Below are 24777 nucleotides of genomic sequence, written 5' to 3' on the forward strand. Positions count from 1 at the left end.
TCTATGTTCCTGAAATTGCATAGCCAGTAATGGCGAGGGAGAATGAAAAAGATTTTCATTTATCAAGGGAGTGTTCATATGTTTTAGTTTTTGATTTTCTAAAATTTCAAGGGAGTCTAATTTTTTCCCTTTTATTCAGTGTGGAGTATTTCTAAATCGAAATTACAATTAAGTATGACCTGTTTCCAAAAGATGTTTGGCCACCATTGATCGGTCGTCCCCTTTCCTGAAAGCTCGTTCGTTTTCTTTACCCCTAATTGTGAAACTACGGTCCGTTTGCCCCACATATGCTGCATTGCATGAACCACATGAAACTTTGTACTCCCCACTTCCTTTAAATATTTCCGTTTTTTTCTTTTGTATTTGACAGAAGTCTACCTATGTTAATCGGTGCATAGAACGACACACTGTACTTTTCTGGCGGAATAAATTTTGCTATGCGGTACGATAGGGGGCCGAGAAACGGTATTGTACACCATCTGTATGTATTTTTCTCGATGGGTGATGTATTGGTAAGTGTGGTCACTAGTTCTATTGCTTTTTGCTTTATTTTTAGGAGGCTGCCAATTAGTGTTGTAAAGTATCCATTAAGAGTCGCTATTGTTTTGATAGTGTTAACTTCTTGAAGGAAATTTTCTTCTGTGAAAGGAATATTCACTTGTCTGTGTACCATGGATCTGAAGCTGGAAACTGAGTGCGTTGTGGGATGTTGAGAGTCTGCGGGAATAACTATGTCGGTACATGTGGGCATTCTGTACACAGGGAAACAGTTTTTCTTCCCCACCCTTTTGATTGTTAAATCTAGAAAATTGATACTATTGTCCTTCTCCTATTCAATGGTGAAGTTGATGTTACTGTGTCAGGAATGCAGGAAGGTAGAGAAGGTGTTTAGTTGTCTTTCAGTTCCTCCCCAGCAGCATAGGATGTCGTCCACATATCTATACCAGTATATTATGTTTTCTGTTCATCATGGTTTGGTTTGAGCGAGAGAAGACAGTGAAGGCGTGCGTGGTGGTACCCTCACCCATCCTGGAACCCTTCTTTACTCCCCACCCCCCCACCCTGCTCCTCTTCCGAAACCCTAAAAAACGACCCTTCCCCCCCACAGCCTTCAATATCCTCACTTCTCGTCACCCAAACCCCATCCTTCACCTTACCCCCTCCCTTCAAGCACCAATATATACACAAGGAGGAACTCTTTAAGACTGGTTACACTTGATAATGTTGCTTGTAACGACAAAACGCGTTGTGTAATAATAACACTCAGTGGTAATATTGCAATGCCTTAATAATAAATAAGGCAGAGAAAGGCTAAGCGTTTGAAGAAGTGCATTCGGGAAGAAAATACTTTGGAAATGCTCACAGTGGGTGGGATGTTGTCGCCGTTTGTGAGGCGGCATGGGAAGAGGGGGCGTGTGAATGGGAGAGCAGCGGCGCATCTATTGACACCCTTTAACTGGGACACTCACCACCACCATCCCCAATGCCCTTGCATGACCACCGAAAACCACCCCCGTGTCACGTAACAACGTCGCTCGACTCGGAGGTGGTCCCCACAACAGCGGATTACTCACGTGCACTCGGATCACGTCGGCTAAATAAGAAGGGCGTGACGCGCAGAAAGAAGAGATGCGATAAGATTTTGGACTGGCAAGCAAGCACCACTCCAGCAATGGACGATTGGCATAGTGGACTGAAAGTGGAACGTATTCACTTCCTTCAAGCCACCACGTCCGATTCTTCATCGGCAACCGACATAATGCAGACCGCAATTTGCCGAATTAAAAGGATTCTTCTTAATTTCAGTCGACCCTGAGCGTCGAAAAAGCGCTGGGTGGAATATCCCATAGGCTATGTCGATAGCTGAATGAAACTTTCCCTGGCTTTCACCGGGTGAGTATTCCACGACGCTCAGATACCATAGTCTCGGCTTATCCTCGGGAAGATACGACCAGGGTGGAGGACAGTACCTTTCCACGCCCCCTGCCAACTCCCCACACCAAATACACGATACGATGCGAACAGAATGGACACAAACCATGTCACTTGACCGGGAATCGAAAGAGGATCTCCAAAATCCACTCATCTCAAAGCCCACGCCACAATCCTGGAGATTTTCTTTCAAAAAGAAACTCGGGAACACCCAAGAGGGAGGTTTTCACGAGGATTATGCCACCCGACTGCTAATCAAGACATTTTCTCGGGATTCCCAACGGGTCGCCAAAAGTTTGAATGCAGAGTAAAGGGGCGTCATTCCTGAGGAGAAGGCACTTGGCGGCAACAGGGGATTCGGGCAGGGGGAAGAGGCCGAGGCCCCGGCGGATGGAAACGACAAATTTCTCGGAGGGGACCTGTAGGTCACACGGTCGCGCGCGGCTGGGTCCGGGGTCTAACGAGACCAACCTTGGGGTGGAATCGGAGCGGGGCAGAGCGAGCAGAGTCTTACCGATACGGTGAGGAGCCGGCCCCTGACGACCACGCGGGGCGGGCCCCCGCGGCCGCACCCCCGGGGCCGGCCCGCACCCGGTTGGGGCACCTTGCCGAACCACGCCTCCCACCCCTCACCAACCAACGAAGAAAGAAAGGCGGCTGCTGCAGCGGCGGAGAGCGAGCGAGTCTCCTCACGAGCGCACCATCACAACACGACACGCTCTCGACCACCACTGCACACAGCGATCGCCTCGGCTCCGAGAGCCTCCCCTCCCTCCCTTCCTTCGCTCCACACCCGCCGCCTCCGCTCTGCGCTCCCGCAATCAATACACGAGGGCGACCCCCCCTTCTCTCACTCTCGCCGAGTTGGGGGGTGGGGATTATATCACTGCCCCCCCCCCCCCCACATTCACAGGGGTGAGGATGTAAGCGGGTCACACACGACGATCAGCTGACCCGCATCCCTAACCCTTTCGAATGCGTGTATCAACGCACTTCACGGATCAACTTATTTTAATCACGGTAAACAGACCAAAAATGTTACCCTGAATCAAAAGTATAGGTAACCGAGCTATGCATGCTTGATGGGAGGTCAAACCGCCTGCAAACGTGTGTCGTCGATATTATTTTCATCCAAGTGCGCCAATGTATCGCACGCTGGTGATTGCTGGTCCCGTAGATTACCGCTCGGATGTGTGGACTGCAATGACCCCACCTCCACGTGACCCCTCCGCCGGGTTAACTCATTACGAGTAAAAGCACAACGCACGCGAAACACTCGACGGAATTCGTAATGCCGATTCAATCCTGAATATACCGAATACTTAACGCTGAAATTTAACCTTCCCTCCATCACTGAACTCAAAAATACAGCTACCTTCCTCGATCATCCATACATTTCGATCCCCAAAGGTGTAGGATGCCTCAGGCTCAAAAAATGAATCACCCCCACTCGGCCTTAACACATTAATGGAATGGAGGAGAGTGCACTTGGAGGGATATCGAGGGGGGAGGAGAGCAGAGCATGGGGTGCGGGACACATTTGCCCAAAACAATTGCGAGGAGAGGCACGGAAAAAAGGAGGCTCATTAACGACTAACGCCAACGAGTTCAGTCTCTCGAGCCGAGAGTGACCATCGCGCGCCTATGCAACCCTTGCTCTGTGTGTATCTCTAATGGGTTGCGAGTTTACTTACAATTAGTAGATAGCTTAATAAACATAAATTGCCATCTTCGTCTACTCCACTCAGCACATTGTGTTCGATGCATCCTTCGGTTCACGCACTAACTTAAAGAGTATTAAATTAGAATTGAAAATAGCGTTAAACTTGATCCCAGCACCACCTTTCTTTACGCCTTCTGCAAGAGCACTGTTGACTATGCGCCGCTCTGCGGAGGAAGGAGTAATCACGGTTGTAAACAAATCGCCATTACTTTCATCGGATGCGGTAGAGAGAGCACGATTTTCAAAAAATTATCGTTTTCCTTCATCCCTGGAGCTGACCACAGACTCGACTGAGTTGCCGACTCACAATGTGATATCTGATATCATCCTCTTCACAGTAAATAGGGCGATGCGTAACGACCTTCTCCCTTCCTCTTGGAATTAAATTGGGCCACGTTCTCAACGACTAGACCCATTTTTTCTATCATATCCCATTACGCCCATAAAGAAGGAAAAGCGTCTGCAGCTCCATCAAATGTATTTGCAAGTATTGAAATTAAAATATTTTTTTCTTCCATTTCCGACGAAGAAATTTGTTCCAGTTTTAATCCAAGCTTTTGATTCATGCGAATCCTTCTGTATAACAGAAGACGATCGCTTGTCTCCCTAGCACGTCCACAGCGTGAGTACAGAGCACTCTTAAGCTTCCGACATTTGCTACACGGCCAAATCTGGCCGTTCATTATCTGGCCACGAGGCTGCTAACTGGCGATAAGAATGCCTCTTCTCTCGGATATGCTATCTCTTCACCCACACGACATGTTAGCGGCATTCCTTGCTAACTAACATAATTCTGCACATTCCATGAGAATACATGAGAAGACAACAATCCCAAAGGACTAATATTATAATTGACCTGGCAACCACCAATGCTTCCGAAAATTAACGCTTAAAAAAAAACGTGTGGTAGCAATTTTGTAATGAAAGAAACTCTATTTTGATTCGAGTGAGTCGAGAAGGCTTTAAAACGACCAAGAGAAAGAGAGAAAGCAATTAGGTCAGGCTTCTCAGCAAGACTCTCGGAGCCGTCATGGCCGGACTTCATGACGCCACACACACAACAGGCAAATAGATGTACTCCATCAATTTTCTAAAGCTGATTCTAAGCATATGTTTTCTTAAGGAACTAATGTGGGTGGATCCTAACGATACAAACCCCTCCGAAATACCGATTCTGCGCCATGCATGAGATACGCGTAGAACTGAGGATCTAAAAATGTTCTCGGAATTTTATTCTTACTATAGTTTACCTTCCGCAGGGTCAATTAATTGAACTAAAAATGAGGAGATCGCTAAATGGAGATGCATCCCGTGCCGTTCCTAACAATTGCTAAGCACTGGCGCGACGGAATTATCGCTAAAATTGACGATATGTCACGCACTGAAACGAACACGCTTGGACCAGCGTCGCCCGAATTAAGGTAAAAAAGAACCGCACGTTCATGCACATTACTTCTTTTCGCCGCGGGTCACTCTCGTGTCATTCCCTCTTTCGTCACTCGTCCGAAATATCAGCTAAGGGATAGGTCCACAGCGGATGCAGTCGCGGAAATAGCCAATGGAGAGATTCCAGCAAAGAATAGGATAAAGATAGGGGAGGATAGGTGTATATAGGAGGGATTACGAAGAGTTGGGCGGAAAATGCGATCGGCGAGATGGAGGGAAGCCGTGTCGACGATGGCACATTGATTCTTTCAGCGAGAGTACCTAGTAAGGGGGGGCGATGTTCGCACACCTTCTTCGATCACGGACGACCCAACCGCCTTCCTTCGCGAACAAATAATTGTGTACAACATATGGCTTCACCTTAAAAGGCACTTGAAAAACATCCTTGAGCAACGTTCCCTCTTCTTGCAATCACCATGAAAAATTTACCCAGGAGAAAACTTCACGGAGTAAAATACGTATATATAATAATTATAATAAGCGGAAAAAAGACCAGTCCAGCGATGACGATGCAATTGAGATGATAATAAGGAGAAGAATAGCGAGAGAGAGAGAGAAAGCAAACGAGCATGCGATAGACATGGTGGGGAAGGCGTGGATTGAATAGGATGAGGATGCTTGGAAGGCGGGCGGGCGGGCGGTAGGGTGGGTGGATGGCTATGGGGCCAAATCGCGAGCCAAACGAAGATAAACACGGTGAGAGTGGAGCGGCGTCATAAGCATAGCATTTTCCAATTAATACTGCCCCATTCCGGCATCCATTGATGTAACGAGCAGCAAATCGTGGATGGGAGACGAAAGCAATGACCACGGAGCGGAAACAACAACAGGAGGAGGAGGGGCGCATCTCACGTGGGGTGTCACCAGAAGCCAACCCTCGCTCGCTCACCATTTGCTCAACAAGATAGAAATAGTCGCAGGCGCGCTTATAAATAGCCATTGTCATTGGCGTGAGAAAGAGTCCTCCCTCGTGGAGAGATCATCGCCATAGAGAAGACACCACAACAGCCACGCATAGCCCCTCCAATCCTCGCCTCCATCCGCGCACCTTTATCAGCCTTCACATACATTACTTTCTCTGATAGAAATTTCTGCACACACTCCATGAAACCTTTTTTAGGGCATTTTTCTACGGAATTCCTCAAAGTTTCTGTAGAGATGTATACAATTTTTCGGGCGCTACGCAGGAATTTGCAAACGATGTCATGTCAGTTTTTTAAATTAAAATTATAATATCGGGGTAATGTTTTCTAAAAAATTAAGCACTAATTAGAAATTAAGAATTAAAAAAAAGAAAACGCAAGAAAAATAAACGTCAAGGGTAATACCCAAAATATGGACTCATGACCACAGAAAAAAATCTGTGAAGACCAGTGATCCAACACATCATGAGAGCCCAAGGTGCTCCTGAACCATACACAAATACCATTCACATTCGCATAACATTCCTCAACAAAGTTTCGAGTGTTCGCCTTGTACCTCACCTACTTGTAGGAAAATAATAAGTATGTATACGACATAATTACATTATTTAAATGAACGAATAATCATTATTTCAACTTTTCTTCTCAGAATTCGCATTTGGCGAGGAAAATAATTGGAAAAGCTTGGAGTTGCTGCGATGACCCTCCTCGCTTGAGGACCCCTTGAGGTAACTATTACTAGGAGGGGTACTACAGGTAGGAGAGGTGATGTAAAAAAATGCTGCTTGAAATATTAGTAACCAAAATAGAAGATTTTATCTGATATTTTTAAGTCACCAGTAATTGGAAGTTTCACGGAAAGATTCAATAATTAAATTTTCTTAGAGATTATGAGGATTCCTTGTCTTTTGATCGAAGCAATTTATCTACATCTACAAAATACCCTATGAGCCACCTCTAGGGTGTTTGGCAGGGGGTGATCAACCACCAGCATTCCAATGCAATTCCATTGGAATTGGAATTGCATTGGAATGCTGGTTTCCAACATGCACAACACACGGACAAAAAATGTTAAGTATATTAAACAAATTGTACTACCACATGCTGTTAGAAATAATAATAAAATTGAGAAACATGCATCAGAGAATACATAAGTTAGTAAGCTACACTAACACTAAGTCATCTTATATTTGTGAGTTCTAACGCTGCCATAATAATCACTCATTGATCGTGGAAAAAAAGACAAACTGAATCTGTTTGTTCCACTGTCTTTCTCTGTTATTTTATTTATATGATCTGATCTTCCACATTATATTGGCGTACGTAAGATACGGCTAACTTCGTTAGAAAAGACCCTGCTCTTGAATTTATCTATAAGGTTTAGTCTATTTTTCAATCTACGGTCTGACAGAGATTCCAATCTCAGTTTACCAAATAGGTCAGTTACACTAACAATACTATCGTAACGAACTTTCAAGTACTGACAGCTCTTCATTGCACGCGCACTAACCCGGTTTTTAAGCCTTTTTCATGAGGGTGCCAAACACTGGCAGCGTATTCTAAATGTGGTCTAACGAGGGAGAGTAGCTAATTTCTCTCACTTTGTCGTCGCACTCTCCTAATATTCTTTTAACGTAACCCATTTTACGATTAGCCTTACCCGTTATTTCCCGAATATGTTTATTCCACCATATATCGTAATTGATACTGAACTAGATATTTCACGGATTCAACTGTTTTTGATTGGATGCCCCGAATTATATAACTATTTTGTAGGGAGTTATTCTCATCATTAACTTTCCTTGGGATGCTTGATCAAATGCTTTTTTGAAATAAAAAAAATCGCGTCTACTGAAATGTTGTCCTCTCCGGAGACTAAAATATCGTGAGCGAAAAGCGCTTACTGGGTTTCGCATTATCTACTTTTCCTGAATCCATGTTGAATTCTCATTAACAAGTTTTGCGCGCCTAGTTTTTTCATTACTGAGCTGACTAAGATGTGTTCAAGGACTATGTATGAGATAGAGGTTAAATATATCGGTCTGTAATCAGATGGTTGTTCCTCGTCTCCGCTATTTTAATATTGGCCTTATATTAATTGCTAATTTCCAGTCATTTGTTGCTTCATGGATTTACTGAATATTAACTATAAGAAGGGGACAATTTCTGAGGTTTGTTCTCCATGTACGCGAGAAGGTATTTCGTCTGGACCAGGTGATTTATTTGGACTGAGCGATTTAAATATATTTTCTATTTCTTGCGTACTAATGAGTTCTCAGAAGGCTCGGTGAAGACACTCTTGAAGTAGGAATTTTATAAATTGTCTTAATCGGAACCGCTTGTCAACACATCTCTATTTTCGTTTATCAGCGAACATATGGTAGATCGCTTATCTTCTACTTCCCTAACGTAAGACCAAAATGCTGGTCAAAGCCTGGTATGCCAGTAGAATTTCGGAATCTCCACAATTAAGCCATTTATTTGGACAATGATCTCTTCTTTAGACGAAAACTTTTGCCCACTAAGCCATTTATTCAAGTTTGAAAATAAGAAAGAGTCACCATCTGATGAATACGATTAATTTTGTAACAGTTGGAACTTCAATTCCGTATATTTAGGCGTTCGCAACTACACCCCTGTATTGTATTGCCGACAGAGGAACTTTTCATTTTTCAAAGAATGGCGCTTTTCTGGTTTTCTTCCGTTAACTGGTCCAATAACTTTGCAAAATGTTCTCCTGATATTGTTTTTCCCTTTTCTAAGTAACCAATGTATATTATTATGCATGTATCCCAAAAGATCGTGGTCATAACCTGGCCGACCTATTTAACCATCTTCGACGGCCTTGGAGCCCGCTCACCTTCAAAATTCTGTTTTTTTTTACAATTATTTTGTCACATATGTGTAGTTATGAATCCATATTTCATCAGCAGTTAAATAACGACGAAGAAAGTCCTCAAGTTGCAACGGAAAAGCGCCATTACACCCTCAAAAAGGACCACACCATTGCTTGTATTCTCCATTATGAGAAAACACGGCACCAATCATGCCAAAACTCTTTTCAAATCTAATTTTTTCTGAAAAATTAAAGCGGGTGTGCCTTTCAAAATGCCTTTAGTTAATACTAAATCTCGCAGTTGGACTTGTTTATCACTGAATAACAAGTCGTGAACAATGTAAATCAATTCGTGGGTAGACAGGGCGTCCGGAGCGATATTTTTTTGCACGTCCGGCCCAGTTTAAATAAATTTACCCTATTTAAAATATTTAAAAACACAGGCGCTGACCTTAACCCTTTCAAATACATTTTTTAAGTTTTCACAGTTCAAAATCCGTTTGATCACCACACAAAACTCACTTTATCCATTTCGTTGAAAACACATTCTATGTACCTACTTATTCATTAACCCTTTCGAATACAATTTTTTTCCGTTTTTACAGTTCAAAATCCGTTTGATCACCACAAAAAACTCACTTCATCCATTTTCGTAAATAAGTTGTTAAAGTTTCTCATTACAATCGGCTACAAAAATGAAACGATGAAATTGATACAGCTGAAACACTAAGAGCTGACTAGTCGAGAGTCCCACTTCCTGGGAAAAAATTATTTTTGTTACTGAGACAGCAATCTCTCGGAATTTCTAAGGACTTATTAAACGACCCTCGTATGAAGTCATAGTAAAATTATTGAATATAGCGCAAATGCTGGGTTTTCTCAAGACGATGTCAAGTTCATATTCCGCAAGCATACTTATCTCGGGGAAAGTGCGCAGGTTCCCCCGATGTCGTTTCAAATTAAGAAATTTTGCTACTTTTCTTGGAAATTCTTAGAAGTCCTTCCATTATTTCCAGTGAAACTTAAGATTCATCTGAGCAAATGTATAATTATATACTCTAAGCGGAAGAAAACTTGACTTCATTTCAAAGATGTTCCTTACGCTCCATGGATGACATCATTCAGAATCAGCCAGCAAGATCGTACAGAATTTTTTTCCACGAAACATGACCTCGTGTTTTACAGAAATTTCTAGCAGGGACGCATTGATGTCAGGTGAGTATCAACATATCAGATGGATATAGAGAATTGCTTTAGCCTTAATCAAGAGGAATTATAACATATAGTTAATACAAACTTAGAGATAATTTTCCACAAAGACTACTATTCACACGACCAGTTTCAATAGTTTGTACTATAGTCAGGCCAGGAAAATGACAGCAATTTTTACCTAACAACATATCATAGATGTAATCTAATTAATTAGGTCAACGGGTAACATCGTTTCATTATTCTGTGTCTCCTTTCGAGGCATTAACACACTTTCTATCACGTTTACATTCATTAGCAAGTTAAGTTTTAAGTTCCGGACACTTTAGTCTGAAACACACCGTTATCAATAGGCACGTGGGTGCCAACGACCGATACGATGCTAGCTTGTACCGTCTCATCGCTCGCGAGAGACGATCCAAGTTTTGGGAGGGCAGCACACTACAAGACTTTAGCTTTTACGTATCTTTTTTAGTCTTCCATGCTTGTCATACAAATTTGAGTGTTAGGAAGAAACATGTTGGAAGCTCAGCGGCATTACTCAAAATATTTATGTTGCTTTGCAGCGCATACAATTGATTCGAAAAATACGATTCACGGCAAGTTTTATGCTGGTTTATGCCTACTGTTAGTTCACAAGGCAAAAAATTCATGAGATAATCCAACTTTAATCCGATCCACAGAACGTTGAGACGGATAGCGCACTCGGCTTTCCAATCGTGTGAGAAAGTGTATTTTGTCCGACGTTCGTCGTCGTTATAAAATATTGAGCTCGTTCATGACGGAGCATACGATTCGCTTAACACGACGGCCAAGAGCCCCAAAACATAATGGACTCTCTCAACCGGCTGGAACGGGAGAGCACTGCATCCATTAGATCCACCGGAATGTCACCACATCATTCTTAACACAAACTATCATGTCGTCTGCCGCGGCAGAAAAAGGTGGAATAGGGGGCTTAAGGTAAGCATCGTCATCATCGTTGATGAAAACAAGTAAAGAGACAATATTCCCAGGCGTTCAACCGAGTAGTTCGAGAAGAAATATTCCTCATGAAACAAGGAAGAGATCCTCATTATCAATAACGAACACTTTGGTACTTCCTTAAGTGTTTGTTATTGATAATATGGAGCCCTTCCACCACGCACAGGCTTCAAGTTTCGATTTAATGAAGAGATACTCAGCACACATTAGCTACATCTAGCTAATTGGAGGTGAGAAGAAAATTCGTTCCACGGGCGAGCGTCTTGGGGTGAAATGAGTCGATGACATTGAAGCTGCAAAGAGTGGTCGTGACGAGCAGAGAACTCTCTTCCAAGAAGGATGTCTTCCAAGGCACTCGAGATGAAGATGGGCGACCTCCGGTAGACGGCCGTCCGATGAGGGAGGCGGGAAACTCAAGCTTCGACAAGAAGGGCCATCCACAACCAAGGCCATCGCAAACGATGCCACTTTCCAAGCAATAACAGCTAACATTATCAGTCAGCCTGACCATTCAACGATTAACGGCGTCATTTTCGAACCGCACTACAGTGCGAGCAACTCAGTCCAAGAATTCACTCGATATCCCGTCCCTCAGCACAGTCAATGATATATCAAATTCATCCCGCCCACGCATCTCTCACTCCACGTCAAGCCAACATCCGCTGCCGTCACATTGAGACCAAATAGACGTATCCAGAAAGATAAAACAATTCGCCAAGACCTCGACTCGAATAGGTGACATTACTGAGACCGCTTCAACTACCAAGACGTCGACTTCCCAGAAGGACTTTTGGTGGCTTCAGAGCAAAGGAGGTGGTTAGTAGCATTAAGCGCAGATTCGAGACCAGGAAGAGGAAAGTGATTACAGAGAAATCCACACACGTATACTGCACTTCCGGGTAGCTACGTGAAAGTTTATCGCAGGCCAGACCGCGGTTGCTTCCTCAAACATGGCGTGCAAGACGGAGAGAGACGACCAATATAGGGGTCGAACAGCGGGCCCTGATAGCACAATATAGAGCGACCAGAGATTCCAGGAGGTTTAGAGGGAGAAACTTCAACTCGACGAGCCTCCTTAACTGTCACGCACCCTCCAGTGGCAATGAGAGGGGAGGGACAAGCAGCAGGGAATTTCACGAACGTCGTCGTGCACCGCTCTGACAGGACGCCGCGCGCACCTTCCCTCCTCTCTTTCCCAGCCCTCCTCCTCCTCTTCCCTTTGCTCCATAACGCCATTGACTTCAAGACGAAAAGGAAATATAACAGAAAATCAAGGTTGCGCTGTCATTTTCCTTAGAATCTGGACGTTCCACGAGTTGCAAAACACTCGTTCATAGAACGCTGAGCAATTTGCACCAAGAAATGCTCACAACAGATCCGCCGATGGATAGCACTCGAGAGAGAGAGGAAGATCTTTGTGCACGCGTTTTCTCCCCGCTCTGGAGGAATTCGAGGGAGGACTCGCAATCGCAATCTCGCGGAGATAATCAATGGACGAGGCAACGCGAGACGAGAGAGGAGCTACAGCTCGTTCACTTCTTCCTTTGTCTCCAGAAGTGGCGAGGCATATGCATCGCTGATCACTTGATTTCTGTCTCCTTATCAAGGATAACAAGTACATTGGCAGAGAAAGCTGTTGAAATGTAGGCTAGGGAAATTCTCGCCCGGCCGTCATTCCGCCAAGATTTTATCATCTCCATCCGCCAGGTAAGCATCAGATCCAACGTAGTAAGCGGTGGGAAAGTGGGATCCAAGACTTGAATATATGATCCGTGAATAAACTAGTAATACAGAGGAAGGACACACTACTACGAGCGAATAGCCTTGCAGAGTAAGTACACCGATTAAGAACGAGAACACCCACAGACTCTGAGGCTCCGCTTATATTATCAAGTAATCAAGATCAGATACCACTAAGAATAAAACTACGGAGGACATCAAGTCAGAAACGCATCATTCTTCCAAGTACGACAGAAACCATAACAGAAGAGACATACTGTTCCGAACAGATGGGTGCATTTACGTCTGCTTTCCTCCACGGAGTGATTCGTCCTTTAAGGCTGGGGAAGGCTCACTTCAGATAAGGCGGTTTGATCCAAGCGCCCCACCTATCAGGCCAACCCGCTCCCCCCCCACGGGCACACACTAATTATTACTAATCTCGAGCACCTATTCATTCTCTTCCGAGTGTTACCTTTCCGTCGGGTGCGTGCAGCGGTGCGTCCTGCGCAGCACTCACGACGTCCGCCACGCCGTGGTAGTGGCGCACGGCGCCCATCGGGGGCAGGTCGTCGTCAGGGAGGAGGGGCGGTGCTGCGGACGCCGGGTCATGGCTGCGGCGGTGCGCACCGTACCGCCACGATCCATCCCGCTGCTGGTGCTGCCGCTCCTCCTGCTCCTTGCCGCCGCCGCCGCGTCGCTGCTGCCGCCGGTCCATGGAGGCGGTGCGGGAGACGCTGGCAGCGCCCGCTCCCCGCCCTCCCTTGCTCCCACCCACCGTGCGGCGAAGGCTGGAGCCACGCACCAGGGGCGGAGGCGCCTTTACCTCAGCGGGCCTCATCACCTTCAGTCGCCGCCTCTCCTCGTCTTCATCGGCATCCATGGGTGGAGGGTAGGCTGCAGCGGTGAGATGAGTGCACGATATGAGAAAGGCACCGCGCCCACACGAGCCGCACACAGAGAAGCAGACGAGGACAGCACTCGTTCATCCAAGGGCGACGGCCACAAGAGCAAGCGACGACTGCAACGTCAGAGCCGATGATGGCAGAGCGAGAGATAAGGGAGGAAGAGATAAGGGAAGAGCAGCCACCGGTGGTGGGTGGGAGGGAGGGAGCGCCTCCTCTTGAGACATTCGCAATCGCAACGAGGACACCATTGCACGCACAACTACGTACACGACAAACACGACACTGCAGGCGGACCAGCTGAGAAGCCTCTCTCTACCTTGAAGGGGGGGGGGGGGGGGGGGGGGGCGAAATTAGATTGCGTGACCTACCTCCAGAGGACAGACAAAGCGCTGACATGGTGAACAAACAAGCACAAACGAAAAACAAACAAGAAATCACTCTACACTCAGTCTTCAACACAACGATTCCAAGCAATGAAACACCAATTTCCCAACGAGTAACATCGTCCATTGATGAAGAAGATTCAACTCTTCAATCAATCAGTCCCACGATCAAGGATTTCGAACACTTGAGGTGCGCGTTAATGGCGCATTTGCCCGTACCTTCGAGGCGTTGGCGGCCGCGAGTGATCTCTTCAGCAGGCGACGTATTTCCTCCTTGGGAAACGAGTGGAGATATCATGCGACCGAATTTGATCCCGGACGAAATTCACGGAACCACTTTCCGACAGCACAAATGATACAGCCTGGGACAACATCCCACCCATTCGCAATGCAGACGCTCACACGAGAGGAATTCTGGGGAAATGCAAAAGAAAAAACGAAGCGATATGGAAAATGACTGAGTTATCATTTGCCTTGTCGCAGAGGAAGGTACTACTGGGAAAAGTATCCAAAAAAAAAGCCTGTGCCGCAACTATCGCTCCGCGGGATAACTAGTGGGTTTCCTTTCCAGTGGGCTGTTATTCTTTGGTCAGTGAGGGAAATTCAAACAAGGCAAACCATTTCCTTTCCTCGTCGTCCAAACACTTGACCGACCACTGACTCTTCCCGCAACCCAGAGCAGAGTCGCGAGGAGCTCCATAGAATGGAAACGCATTCGACGGTATTATGTGCACACATTAGGAATGCTCCTTTTCATATCATTACCTGAGCGCGCACATTATATTGTCGAATGCGTCTCATTTTCCTTCGCATATCTCTGCGAAACAAAAAAATCACTACAGGCCATAGCGAACTTTCTCTTGAGGTAAACCAGACAGTCAACGAGCAGATTCGATGGGGCACGTGTTTGAATGTAGTGGACTTAGAAGAAGTTTTAGCTTTTCTGGAAGGACTGACTAGCACATGGCCAGAACGCGTTTTTCCTTGGATCGAGAAGGATATGCTCCTGTCTTGATATGAGATGCCTTTTTCAGCGGACGAGATGGGAAAAAGTAGTCGGCCTGTTGGAGGCAGGCTTAACAGTAGCGGAAACAGCGAAGGATAAATAAAAATAGAAGTACCGTGTGCACTGGGAGAAAAGCAACACGGAGGGTAATGAGGCATTAAAATATCGGAGAAGAAGTTGTAAGACCTAGAAGAGTGTGTAGAACCTCGGTGGACAACCGGAGATGCTGCCGCTGATACATCGAAGTGGTGCTGAGATTTCGAATTTAATAAAAGAAGAGATATTGCCCGAAGTGGAGTGTGAATTCGTTTGAGTATGTTTTTAAGTGCCTTGATTTTTTGTCGACATTAATTTATACATTTTATTTGACACTTAAATATTGTAAAAAGTAATTTGACAGCAATAAATGTAATGAATTGTTTTAATTTTACAAAATTAGTTTTCAAAGCAATTTAAAATAAAAAGATGTATCAAACTGCAGAAAATAATTTTTTGGGGTTTTAGCCACTGACTAAGAAAACAATGAAATGTTAATTTTTTTACTATCTATGGAATTTGCCTCGCAAAATTGTGTGTCGTCATTTAAATTTGTAGCAATCGTGTGCATATGCATTGAGGAAATATTTTCAGCCACAATTATCCTACTAAAACCTTTTAAAGTGATGATTGTTTAGGTATTTAGAGTAATTCCTGATGCACAAAATCGCCCCTCGCCATTGCTGTCTTGCAGATTATGTCTGGCAAATGAATATTTATGCCGTAAATTTTCAGAGACGAGAAAATGAGGAAGTGGATGGGCTTTAAGTGAATTTTAGAACGAGAGCCGGAGTAGGTGCGAAGAAGGAAAGGATGGAAGGGTTAGGGGAAGATAGCGGGAAAAAGGAAGGCACAACAACTAAGGATATCGAATGCGCCAACATTCAGGTGAGCAGTACGAAATACGTTCGAGCCTCGGTACGAGGCAGGCAAGTCCCCAGTCACGAGACCTTGGTGGTTGAAAAAAGACTGTATTTGAATTTCCCTCGTCTCGTTCCAATGATTACACATCGTTAGAAAGTGAATCCATTCTCCTACGAAGCGATGGTGGCGGCACAAACTCTGCTGGGATACATTTCAACTAACCGATAGTACCATAAAATATCACCTGCCACGTGAAAGAAAATTGATGAACGATTCTGCAACCATTCCTTTGGAGATGGAAGAATTAGAGCGTTCAGAGGCTTTAGAGAATTGACATTTGAAATGTCACATTTCCGACGTCGAAAGAGAATATACTGCGAAGACGTATGTCCGCAAAAAAAAAAAACAATATAAACGCGCAAGGAAAATTAATGACAACCGTAAATATATATGCAATGCGATCGCATAAACTCAACGACGATGATATTTGTATCGCAGTTGAGATTTCGGGAAGGAGATTCTAATCATTGCATTGGCCAAAGCCTTGGCTGGCCTTTTATGTCATTGATAGGTCTATGGGATTGCGATCACGATCAGGCAGGAGGGAGCGGGCGCACACGGCTAGGGGGAGTGAAGGAGTAGTGTAAAGAGGATTGAATCCACGCGAGGCTTCTCGCTCTGTAAGCCGTTTAAGTCTTCGACCGGTGCGGGCGACGGCGAGTGGCCCCACTGCAACAGCCACCGCATTCGGAACGCTATCACCAAAACAAACCGCACCATCTACTTACTCTTCAAATTGTACACGCAATCAATCGAAGTATACGCTTCCCATGCTCTACTTCTGATATTTTCATTTGAAAATCCACATTTTAAAAATACGCTAACACGCACGCACGCACTGACAGAATGTTCGCTATGTCACAAGAATCACAGTATACTCTACAATCGTTACTCGCTTGGGACTACTTCGTAAGCTTTTTATAAATAATGCAGCAGTGGTAGACAGATGACGTTGGTTTCATAAAAATGGCACCATAGTCGGCTCAAAAATTCTTCCTGAAAGGAGCGAGAATGCAATTATGCGCATTTAGCGATGCTGGATTCAATTCCACAAGTTTAAGTCACAGGTACATGGGTGAGAGGTAGCCCTTCTTCATACCCCATGAACTTTTGACGTGCCTTATATCTGGGCCTTTATTTAATGTACTAGATCGCTGGGCAAATAAAATAATAATAATAATAATGCATTTCCAATGAAATAGAATACTGAACTGGCTATCCTTCCAGCGAAACTGTTGTCAAAACAAGTCCATCGACGCAGAAAAAGATCGCGAAAAATGAAGACATCAAACCATCACTACGGATACCTTCGTTCTAACGCGATAGAATACGTTTTCACTGAGTAAACAGGGAGCAGAAAATGGCGGGATCACATCTTCATCCAAAAACATTCCCGTGTGAGAACAATCCTTCCACAAAAAAGGCCATACATTAGCTTATCATCCTGGCTCACATTCGAGTATACCATTCCATCAGCAACGGCTCACCAACACCTCCGTCACAACAATGCCCTTCGAGCAGCATCGTGATTCAGTCGAATGGCGGGAGAGTGAGCTGCCCCCGCCGTTCGACCAGCAGATGATTTCGACACGGCGGAAGACGATACTGACGTTGAGACACACTAGCGGCCTCGCCACTCGGCAACGAGTTCAATTGCAAAGGAAGGAGGTCACGCGCTCCGCAGGTTCAACAAGACTAAATAGAAAATACTATGGCAACGGAACCTGAGATGAGTCGATGAAGAATACGATCGAGATAACACATGCACGAAATGAACCTAGCGGTAAGGCAAGCGGGCAGACCGATGTCGAGCAGGACTGAACTAGAAATAATCAACATGAATAGCAATCTGATCAACAACGTAAACTCAATCAGCCAAAAGAACTGCATTTCATGGCACGAGGATCTTCGAATATGGAGCAGCAGACAAGGGAGACTACCCGAGACCCCTTCATCTGTATTAAGATTTCAACATGTGTCATTTTTTAAACTGGAAAATGTTGAGTAAATCGATACCGAAATTACTTCAATATTTGAATCAATACTGCTCACTAATGCCTGAAAGTCAAATCTTCCCCAATAATGAATTAAGCAAACTGGACGCATGACGGTTTCGCTGACAGTTTAACGTTGCATTCCTCCCCCCCCCCCCCCCACCGAATGAGATCAAAGGTCGAAGCGGACGAGAGGAGACGCTGAAGGGAGCACAACGCACGTGCCCTCGCAAAATGCCTCTCGACAACTAAAAGACATTCAATATGTAACACATCATTTCCAGGGCGAAAGACGAGGGATGAAAAATACTACCTCAGCCATTCCTGCGATACAATCGATTTCTAAGCTCGTAAAAGTTTAATTATTACTGATAGAATACTCGAGTCATTAAGAGAGAAAACTAATATGATGTTCATTATGTCATATGAATCCTGTTGATGCTGCTTTTCGGGTGCAGCCCACGTACTTATGGGGTTTGTTGCCAGACGTTTCAAGGCCGTTGATGGTCACTTTTTCTGAAGGAATAAGGATGTTGTTTCGCGGAGGCTAAGAAACCTTATACATACCCACCACTGATTTAATTAAACTTCTTCTTGCCCAAGGGTGGGCACATAGAAATATATATATAATATAATATGTATACCCACACACACAAATTCACAATCACACAAGTCGCCACAGGCGAATATTTAAACATAATTACAAATAGAATTTGAAATAAAGAGACAGAAACATAAATACAAGACTATGACACAGCGTGGCGTGGAGATGGAATGAAGGCCGAAAACACATGGAAAAATTTCACCTGGACCGGGAATCGAACCACGGACCTTTTGCTTTTCGGGCAGATGCTCAGACCACCAAGCTATCCAGCCTAGTCTTATCTCCAGTGTTTTCGGCGGGGGATCATGCAACCAATTCCCCCAAGATCTAGCCCAATGAGTTGGCCAAGATATGGCTCTGGGCGTAGGTCCCGCCACGAATGAAGAACTCACCGCACACAGAAGAAGAAATGGAATTAAAGATAGTCTTTCTTTCAAATTCTAATAATCACAATTATTTTTATTCTCAACCCCGGAGGTTACCGCCCATTATAGCAACACTTAATTAAACCAAACAAGCTTGAAAAGCATTAGATCACGTAGTCATGAATTTACCCCTTAAAAAGGAAAAAACGCAGCAGTCGCCGCACGGCAGTGACCCCATGTCCAAGTTTAACTGTATCGGAATTTAAATTAAATACACCAAAACAACGATGAAAGAGGTCAAGAGCTTGCGAGTGAAATTAAAAAATAAAATAAAAATAGAATGTAAAGTATGGTGATATTGAGTGACAGTGAAAAATTAGTTTAACATCAATAGATGATACAAAAGTAACATCTGAAACATACCACAATCAAAATCATGGCAGCGTAAATGAAAGCTGGTTGTGCGATTAAGATTATAATGCAAAGAAAGCCCACCATTATTATTGCGACTATGACTTGAATAAACTTGATTCTCTTTACAGAAAACGTACGACATATTTAACTTCGGGTGTCGCGACACGCAGTGGCACAATGATGGGGAGTTCTGCGGGATAAACCCTCCCCATAGAGCTCAGAGTAATTTTGAAGTTTAACCCACATTATTTTATTGGGTTAGCATTACTTACAGATAAGTGTAAAGATTATGATTAATAAATTGTGTTATTATAATAAAATGTGTAAATAATTGTGTAATTATAATAAAATGTCCCTCTGAAAGCCGTAAAACTCACCATTTTGAACCATTTATCTTAAAAAATTCTGGGGGAGGGCCCCCGCACCTCCCGCTTATGCTGGCATACCCTCCATACCTCCCCCTATCAGTTGCGCCTAAAAACCCCATAGCCCTAATTCCTATCTGCTCCCCTGGTGAGCGGTGACACGAGTTCTCAATACATGAATGACGAGAACAATACAAATGCGTTTAAATGAATGGCAATATTTAAATTCATATCCTCCACTTCAAATGATTGTATATATGCCTCATACCGAACTTACGTGATAACTTCCTCTCGACACCAACAACGGAAAAAAATCGACTCGACTTGTCAAACGAAGACTTTAAAACAACGACAAGTGAAAATTTTACGTGATCGATTCTCATTACCTTTACGGCAGTCAGCGTTGAGGGGTTTCATAGGAAGGTATTTCAGCGGGAGGACGTCAAGGGGACAACGACACCAGCACAACTTGGGTCGGCTGGTGGGTGCCATCGATTGCACTGACTAGCCATCACGTCATTCGCAAAAGAAGCCATGTTTGGCTCGTGGAAAGGGAAAGAGGAAAACTTCATCAACGATGGGGCCCAATACCATTTTTATTGATGTAAGATGTGCACTTTCGAATGACATGCATATTTTATACACAGTAGTGAGAACTCGCGGCCGACATCACTGGAGCCAAGCCGATGACGCGGCGTGATTTTGCCATGGAGACGCGTCCTGGAGTAATTTGGGTCACTTCTGCTTGGACTTCCGGCGTCGAAGAGCGTGTGTCTACATACGTGGATATTCTTCCAAGATAGAAAAACAAAAAGGAAGATCCAGGAAGGGTGTCCCCAAATGACTGACGGCGCGGTTCTCGATGAGCCTCTAATGGAGTGCCGTGTATGTGGAACACGGGATCCTTATCGATAAAACACGGCCAAGGGAGCAATTGGCACTCATATCTCAAGGTCACGCCACAACCGTATATGAAATAAGGCTGACTAATTAGAAGCGTCGTCAACATTGAGCCAATGACGAAAATGAACCGACGATGTCCAAACGCTGCCCTAAATGATAATACCACTCGTGCTCTCACAACAGACGGAACAACCAAAATGATACAGACGACGAACTTAATGGAAGACAAAATCGCAAAACACGTTAAGCTGCATTAGGATTCTAAAAATAAACGGAGACGCGAAAGAAGACAGCGGAGGCTTATTGACCGGGATACAAACTAAATGGAGCTAACAATTTGAAGAGATTGGCCGAATATTTAGGCCGTCGTGTGCGCACACTTGCCGCCACGGCCTTTAAGGAGATCATGAGATCAAGGAGGCTGGATGTGGAGAGAGGGAGAGCGGCGAGGCCATCTTGCCGAAATCGGGACAGCAAAAGCAACACCCAAATGCCGTAAACGAATGTGTCCACATTCACCACAATCTAATACTTGAAAAGAGTTAGGAAAACAACTGAAAAAGACAACCCAGATTCAGGAGCAAATGAGAATCCAGAGTAATCAAGACAAGGTGATGTAGGGCTACGCGTGCATTGAAGGAGCATGAAATTTCGGAATGCCTGAGGAAATTGGAAATAAAACCTCCATATCCGGTTTTCATTATTGACACAAGCATAGCTCTTGACGGATTGACAGTCACCGAAATAGAACGACGCGCTGGCATCGGATATTCTATTTACTACTAACATTTAGGTTCCCGACAATGAATGCACATGACTCCTGAAAACTTTTTAATTTCTCCGAACACTCACTGATTTTCAGTTAGAATTGTTTAAAGTTCCCTGCCTAAAAATCAATGACAAAGCAGTAGCACATATGAATTTAAGGACAATTGCAACAAGGCGTTCTCAGAAATATAGTCCAGAAGTTGAAATGAAGTCACGGCCCGTGATTTAAGAGCAAGAGACACGGCTTATCCCATGCCGCCCAGATAGGAGGGCAACAGGTTCCTTCCCCCGCAACGTTGGTAATTAACCCGCCGCCCTCATCACTTTGCTGCCACCCATCAGTTTGTCCTTCGACGCATTCCCCAGCCATTTCCATGATGCCCGGTCCCGATTTTTCCGGGGAGCACCGCGAAATGATATTGCCCGAATATTACAGCGTGTTCACATTCCGCAAGAAGAATGATTCGCTTCGACCCGGAGGGAAACGAAAATACGACGCCTAGGTTTAGTTTCGTTCCCGCACGAAATTAAAATCACCAAAGAGTTTAGTTTCGAACGAAACTTTACTCCCAGGAACCAAACTAAATTAATCGAAACATCCTACTCAGAATTAGGGTTTCGATCCCATAGGTTGAGTGGAGGGGGAAAAGACATAATATTTTCGACCCATTTCGGAATGTAAAGAGGTAAAAGCATTTAGCTTCGTCATACTGCGACTGAATATTGCGTTGCATATAAAGAGCGGAAAAGTGGCCCATGCATCTAGAGGCGGTAGGGCGAACCGCCACTCCATTCAACCATACTTCGTTCCCGGAGTGTGGGTCGAAACTAAACTGTTCCAAGGTGAAGCACATGGTCCCTCCCTTCGGTGAGAAACATCATCTGTGTCTCGTTTAGTCCCAGAGTTTATATCCCCAGGTTTACATCCATTTCGTTTCTACATTCCGCTCCCGAGAACGAAACTATTGAAATTTTACTGGTTTTGACTTTCGTTTAGTTATGGTAGCCATCCCTTAGATAGAGTAGGTAGAGTTTGATCACAACATATGGAAATCACCCCCACGACACCCTCAAATCAAATTCGCAGAGATGGAAACGGGGGGCGCAGGAATTGCTCTACTGCCCCCACTCCACTGTGACGGGAGTGAGTCACCCAAGGTGTCGACACGCTAAGAGCGAAAAAAGCCGCACTTCCCTCCGAGACCCGATAAACGAGCTCGCGTCAACCATTGTACAACACATGCGTCGCCGCGGTGAGGCCAACCACAGATCAAGGCGTTCCACCCATCGATGCACCATTACAAGGAAGATATTGCATCCTACACCCACCGTGGCAAACCCCCCTCTCTTTTTGGCAATCGCTCCGCACCTCGAATGCTGCTCCTGCTTCCCGCCCACCACATCTTCATTGCGCCACTTTCTCCATTAAACTCACGCCTCGATTATTCTCTCATCCCCCTTCCTCAGCGTCCAACACTTCCGCAGAACAACCACTATACTCCCAATGACACAGCCGAGTGGGATCTCCCAGCAGGAATAAACGCCCTGGAAACTTCTCCGCCGTCTTCGAAACAATTACTAAGCTAGTATAACTACGCGAAAAACATTAGAAGATCAATGAGTGAGAATTGGGAATATTGGAAACACTAACTGTGTCGAAGGCGATATTACCGCAACAGGCTGGCTGAAATAGTTGAAGCGTGACAAAGCACATGAGGACGGACACGAGGGCTCCGCTCGGCCAGTCTTATCCGTTTGTCTCGTGGCAATTACTGAACTATTCGCTTCACATCATCCATCGCCGTCACCTTGAAATGCGAATAATAATAGTGAATAGTAATAATAATAATAATAGTGAGAGTAGCGCCGCGTACACATTGACTCAAATGAAAATTGAAAGGGAAAAATGTTCATATTTGATACAAAGTAGAATGTTTACAGATATGTAAGGTACCTAAACACGAAATTTTAGCCCATGTTCCACGGAAGTAATGCCCCACATTAGAGAGACGAGTAGAGCGAGCATTCTCCGGACACCTCTACGCCAATAATAGTAGCGGCGAGATATCGTTTCTGAGCTACTGGCATAGCAGTTAACTTGGACGTGAAGAACCACTTGACTTGAAAGAGACGAAGCGAGCCGCGAGTAGATGTGTAATCATTAAGTGGCGAACAAATGAGTAGTCGACATGTTGTTTTTTCTCTGAGTAATGCAGTGACTCAACAACTGCTGACGTCTTTCTAATGAGAAATGATCAGGTTCGAAAGCATGAAAGAGTTTCACCAATTTCGACAAAAATCATCTAATTGCTGCATTTAATTGTTTCATCCACAGTGTCATAAGTGTAAGAATAGTCGACAGAAATCTTTTGCAATTGACATCCATCTTCACGATCACTAATGAGTGTGCCACCCGACACGGCTCCTCCCCTTCTGTGGTTCAGCCATAAAAACTAATCTCTCGCGTACTCATTACGCTTCTCGGGTTCTCAGGCTTAAATTCTTGAGTCATCTGTATCGATTGTGTTGACGTTAAGAATGCATCTTGCACAAAACGAAAAAAGCATAACTACCTAACAACCCCTTGCACACACCCTTTTTAGGCGGCTAGCGGGGTAGTATGCAGATGTAGATGAAGGAGTAAAACTACTCGGATACGTAGCTACATCTCCGTGGGCTATAAACGGCGAAAAAATACCAAAGATAAAACTAAAGTATGGCAGATGGCCACGAAATCATACTTGCAAAGTAATACAAACTACTGAAAATTCGATTATTAGAAAGTTGGTAGTCGCTCCATGGTAAAAAATAAAATTAATGGAAAGACCTACAAATCACACCAATACGTACGGAAATGAAAGCAAATTTACCTACTTTTCAAAAATCACTCCTGGCCACTGACAATCCACTATAAAATACCCTTAGAGGGCAAGAACCTTCAGCAAATACAACCCACCGAACCCCAACATCACCACCCCATTTCACCCAACCGTATCCCCTGAACTTAATTTACTCATCAGCCATACTGTAACTTAATGTCAACAACATTAAAACTTAAATTACTTAAAATGAACTGAACAGGAGACAGCCTTTGGCTAGGACTGATAAAGACAAAATGATATTGCAGCGTGGCGTGGTATGACGAACCCACGAGGAGCGTAACCTTTCCACAAAGCTCAAGAGCAGGACCATGAATCTACTTATCCAATGAGTGGAGCGACGGCACATTGAAAGCTACTCCACATTCACGAGAAAAAGACTATTGCATCAAGCACAAGGAGAAAGAATGAAAATCATCAAAAGACTAAGATTAGCAGCTACCGCACAAGAGGAAG

At 44.5% G+C, this 24777-nt stretch overlaps 1 protein-coding gene across 11 annotated transcripts in view; it reads right to left on the bottom strand.

Moving 5' to 3' along the window:
* Positions 1 to 24777, bottom strand: part of LOC124167314 (MAP/microtubule affinity-regulating kinase 3-like) — a 227673-nt gene that overhangs the window by 126502 nt on the left and 76394 nt on the right. For 2 of the 11 annotated variants that reach the window (XM_046545284.1, XM_046545285.1), the window contains one exon: positions 13248 to 13669. The exons of 8 other annotated variants lie outside the window; for them this stretch is intronic. In XM_046545284.1, the coding sequence (XP_046401240.1) occupies positions 13248 to 13655 (408 nt within the window). In that variant the 5' untranslated portion in view covers positions 13656 to 13669. Of the gene's footprint in view, positions 1 to 13247; positions 13813 to 24777 lie in introns of those variants that run through there. One more of the 11 variants, XM_046545286.1, reaches the window with a different exon arrangement.

This window comes from Ischnura elegans, chromosome 10 (genome assembly GCF_921293095.1).
Source record: "Ischnura elegans chromosome 10, ioIscEleg1.1, whole genome shotgun sequence".
NCBI lineage: Eukaryota > Metazoa > Arthropoda > Insecta > Odonata > Coenagrionidae > Ischnura > Ischnura elegans.